The sequence below is a fragment of the Pinus tabuliformis genome, chromosome J (assembly GCF_031772625.1).
Source record: "Pinus tabuliformis cultivar Carrire ecotype Pingquan chromosome J, CPIR1, whole genome shotgun sequence".
NCBI lineage: Eukaryota > Viridiplantae > Streptophyta > Pinopsida > Pinales > Pinaceae > Pinus > Pinus tabuliformis.
The window spans coordinates 179,444,347-179,449,119 of NC_142295.1; the positions used below are offsets into that span (position 1 = coordinate 179,444,347).

The 4,773-nt window shown below is 33.8% G+C and overlaps 1 protein-coding gene across 1 annotated transcript; it reads left to right on the forward strand.

The window, feature by feature from the left end:
• The first annotated feature begins 2,853 nt into the window (after window positions 1-2,853).
• LOC149226259 (protein S40-6-like) lies at window positions 2,854-3,417 on the forward strand. Its single transcript, XM_089380153.1, has one exon. The coding sequence runs from the start codon at window positions 2,854-2,856 to the stop codon at window positions 3,415-3,417; it is 564 nt and encodes a 187-aa protein (XP_089236279.1).
• The last annotated feature ends 1,356 nt before the right edge of the window (window positions 3,418-4,773 follow it).

A 4,773-nucleotide genomic window follows, 5' to 3' on the forward strand; every position in this document is an offset into this window, starting at 1 on the left:
CTTCACCCTAACTTTAGTCATAAATATGCAAGGTGCTTTACGTGTGATAGTATGTGAGAAGTTGCCTAGGGAGATTTGTGCATTTTCGGTGTCGCCTTCTCGAACACGTTTTGTACTTGAGAAGTCCATCTATAGAGATGGCAGTATGCAGTATGAATTCCAGTCCTCTCCCATTATTGTGGAGAAGATTAAAGAGTGGATATAAATAGAAGAACGCAGGAATGCATGTGGGGTAGAGAGATTGGCAATGGGGATGTCTACAAATGCTCTAGTAGAAGGTGGTTTTACTAGGAAACTATGCTTTCCAATTTGCTACAAAAAGTGCCCTAACATCCTAGATTTCTAGTTCAATCTTCTTGCCGGGGAATGTATATACTTGCCCCGCTTGTGTTGGGCTCACAAAAGCGGAGACCATCGAATGATAAGTGAAGTTATATCTGGATCCAAATCAGGTATAATCACTTAATCATTTCTTGTTTCTCCTACAACAATTGGTTATTGGAGACTTGAAAATGTCATTGGCTTCCTCCCCATCTGCTATTGGCTTCTAGGTAGAACATTATTATACATTTATGCAACTCCTTTTTATTAGGACTTAATTACCTTCAGTAGAGATGTTTGGCTGGAATTGTTTAAGGAGAGATGGCGGATTTGTTATATATTTAGTTAGGCAAGATCAATGAAAGGGCCAAATTTTTCCCATAAGAGGGTTGCTTTCTCCTTAGAAATCAACTATATTTCTACGCAGATAAATTCAGATCTAAAGTTTATTGTCCTTAGCATTTCTCGAAAATCTAACATCAGTAGAGGACAAGTTTCATTATTAGGGACTAAGTCTTTTCTTATGTGCAGAAATTGTCTCCGTCAGTGAAGGGCTCGAAATTCAACTTTGTCAATTGGATCGATTTGTTGAGATTTCAGTATGACATTGGCCTCGAAGTTCCAAAAGCTATTTCAAGTATTAAAACATAATTGATTGGAGGCAGAGATCTCTATTTCAAGTGCTATTGCACACTTCTATTGGAGGCCGAGATATTAATGGTGATATGAATATAGGATTTTTTTTTTTTTTTTTTTTTAAACTACCTTAGCACCCACGGGGGATTTGAACCGGTGACCTATCGCAAGGAGTGCCTTAACAGTACATCAATTCACCATCAATCCAAAGCCCCATGGGCGATATGAATTTAGGATTGATTGTGTGTTTGTTTGTACTTTTGTGGGGTAAGTTGTAGTATATTGTTTTGAGTGGTTATATATGTAAAATTTATACTATATTGTTTAAAAACGGTTGGTGGTTCTTAAATTGGAAGCTACAATGTCCGAAACATCAATTATTATGTGTTAGTAAGGTCAAGTTGTTAGATTAACTTTTGAACACATCCATTATCCATACCCTATCCTAGCGGCTCTTGAACAACCGAAAGAAAAATATCTGATAGATGGTGGTTGGTCCAAAAGATGGTTCATTACTTCAATATTGTTGATCTTCCAAAGTTCATCAACCACGGTGAGAGGAAGTTACATTTTTAATGGAGGTCAAGTGACACCTCGAAGATGTGGTGGTGAATGAGCGGTGTTTGTGAGATTCTAGAGTGTATGTGAATGTTGTTGAAGATCAGTCACACATAGATTATCCTTGTTGTTGTAGTATGTTATTTCAATGGTTTTCATGTAAGCATTAAGAGAGGGTGTTGGAAGTAATTCTTCCATGTCATCTGTTCCAAGTGTATTATGAGTTGTGAGTGAGTATTCTCAAGTGTTATTCTAAATGTGGTTGTTTTTTATGTTTACGAATTGTTGTTGTGTTATGTCCTAATTATAAATCCATTTTCAAAGGATCTAGATTTATCGAAGTCTATAATTTGTATCCTATATATATAAACCTTGTGATCAATAAAAACATAAGAATGATTTGTGTTGTGTAGAATTTTTCTCTCTTTCTATTTTTCTAATATTTCTATTACACATTCCCCCTCTCAAATCGTCAACAAGTTTATCTATTTTTTATTCATTTTAATTTAAAACCATTATAAACCAATATCAACTTGCAAGTTTAAATGGTTGAACGCTTCAAAACTTTATACAAAAAAATATCTTCAAAAACCGAAGCAACATGAAAATACATCCTATTACTCATTACCATTGCTCACTCACTCTCTCAAATCTCAATACCGTAGATCTTGTCAACTGAACGCGTATGTGATACGAAGATCTCAGCTAACAAAATCCCATAAAGAGATAGAGATGCAGCAGGTGATGTATAAGAAAAAGTAACATCTTACGGATAAATAATTAACTTCAGCCTTTTATATATATATATATATATATAACTTCCGTATCATTGTTAAAGAGTGTGATTTGTCGGACTTGTTCACATGGGGTGGGAGTTTAGGTTGTTGAGAGGGACATGAAGGGGGAAGCCGGGAAGCATCGGGCCGTGAAGGGTGGAGGGGAACACACATGCCCCACGCATACGCATCCAATCCAATTGTAATAGTCACATTCAATTCCGTTTTAACTCCAAGGATTCTCAAGTATTAAACCATACTTTTGGGTTCCGGGAGAAGCATTCCCCTGTCTGACCTTTCTTATGTATGTAATTGCGGAAAATTGAGCTCAGACCTCATCAAATCCACTCTCAGTATTTCGTTACCTGGATTTCTTACCTTCTGAGTTATAGATTATGACTTCTGCGGACTTCGTAGAATGAAGAAAAAGAGTTCGTTATTGCAGTGCTGCTAATATTTTGTGAAGAAACCAAAGAGCTTAGAACATTGTAAGCACAAGGAAATTTGTAAGCAGGATCGTTGGTATTTTGAAGAAAACATTGCATAGGGCACTTTGCTGGCCATGGATGGCAGTAATTCTATGCTGAGAAGACCCAAAACTATGGACACCTATGATATATACAAGTTCTTTGGCTTCGAACAATCCAGAAGCATTGAGAGCTCGGAGTCGATGGAAGAATTTAATGAGGATGATATATGGGGCGTTACTCTTGATGCAGAGACCAAGCAGGAGGGCTTTCAGGAGAATATGTCTAACGGTTGGGAAGAGAATATAGTGGGAAAGGACGGGACAAGGCAGATTCATAAAACTCATGGAGGGAATAATAAGAGAAGAAAGCAGTGTTTTTCTGCTCCTGTGAATATCCCTGACTTGTGTGAGATGATAAGGGAAGAGAGGAAGGACATTGGCAACTTCTGGAAGAAAACGCGTGGAATAATATCTGATAATGGTAACAGTAGCGATGATGACAATGGAGATTATTATGGGAATATGATTCCACCCCATGAGATGATTGCCATGCAGCTCCGCCGGAACGAAATAACTCCATTGCCAGAATTTGAAGGCGTTGGGAAGACTCTTAAATTCAGAGATGCGATCTTGGCCATGACAGGTTTTATTGCTTGAAAGTCGTCCTTTTTAATGGACATTGGAAAATCTGTAGGAAGTGAAACTGTAATAGAGTTTGAACTGTTCTTTCGGATGATTTGACTGATGCCTAGTGTTTGCTTTTCTGATAAACTGAAAAGCATAGGTTTTGAAAAATATTTTAAACCAAAAAACCGATCACATACAAGGAAAGGTTGCAACAATGTGGAAAAATCTAATTTCTAGATTACAAGGAAAACACATGACATTTTTTTAGCGTTTTATGGTTGTTGGTTAGCGATGCCACAGTTGTGTAGCGATGCGAGAAATTTTTGCAAAATAAATATAAAAAACCTTTTGATTCATAAGTTTTTCAATAAAGATTTTGAAGACAGAAATTGATTCAGCACTCTCGAAAAATAAAGCCCTTAAAATACCAAAAATTCCATGATTTTGTATTCAAGCAGATTTTTCCAAAACATGAGGTACACGTAATTAGACTACTGTGTTAAAAATAAATTAAACAATTACTACACATGCGTAAATACAAATACAGTTGTAAAATCTCAATGATAACTTCATCGAAAGTTGCAAAAACAATAATTTGATCTCACATATATGACGTATATGATTATGTAAATAATTATAAAAGAAATTTCATTCAGAATTTTAATTTATGTTTTACGGCTTCATATGTAATGCAGTATTTATTTTGAATATACAACTTGTTAATGTTACTAACTATGGCATTTTATCTGCCTCAAACAAAACTTTCTCATAGAATTGAATTCGTAATGCAACATTTTATCTATATAATCTTCAAATAAAATTAAAACATATAATTTTTATATATTCATTTTGAATAAATTTATTTTATTAATAATATTTAAAATTTTACCAATGAAATATTAAAAAAAAATGTTCCTTATTTACTCGATCAGTATTATTATTTAATTATCAACTACTTACTATACTCGTTAAACTATACGGGTTAAATTTCGTAATAATAAATTTAATATAGTGTGTTGATTTTTTTTACAATATTCTTGAATAATTTGGAAGAAAATAAAGTGTCTTGCAAATTGATAGTTACTTTTTTTTTCCATATATATTCATGGATTATATTATTGTTCGGAAGAGGCAAGTTGTATCAACTCACTCAATTTTTAATAGAAAATTCATTATTATTCTGTAAGTTAATTATATTGTTTTTTGGAACTGACTTTTTATGTTTAAAAAAAAATAAAAATAGAAATTGAAGATGTATATATAATTTAGGTATTATTATTAATATTATTACTAGTATTATTTATAAAAGGAAACTTGTAATAACTAAATCCAATAAGATCACTTATGATACCTTGGTATATGACAATTAAAGCTTAGAGAAATAGC

Bases quoted from the DNA above. Each gene is read 5' to 3' on its own strand.
- LOC149226259 (XM_089380153.1), top strand. From the start codon at position 2,854: ATGGATGGCAGTAATTCTATGCTGAGAAGACCCAAAACTATGGACACC.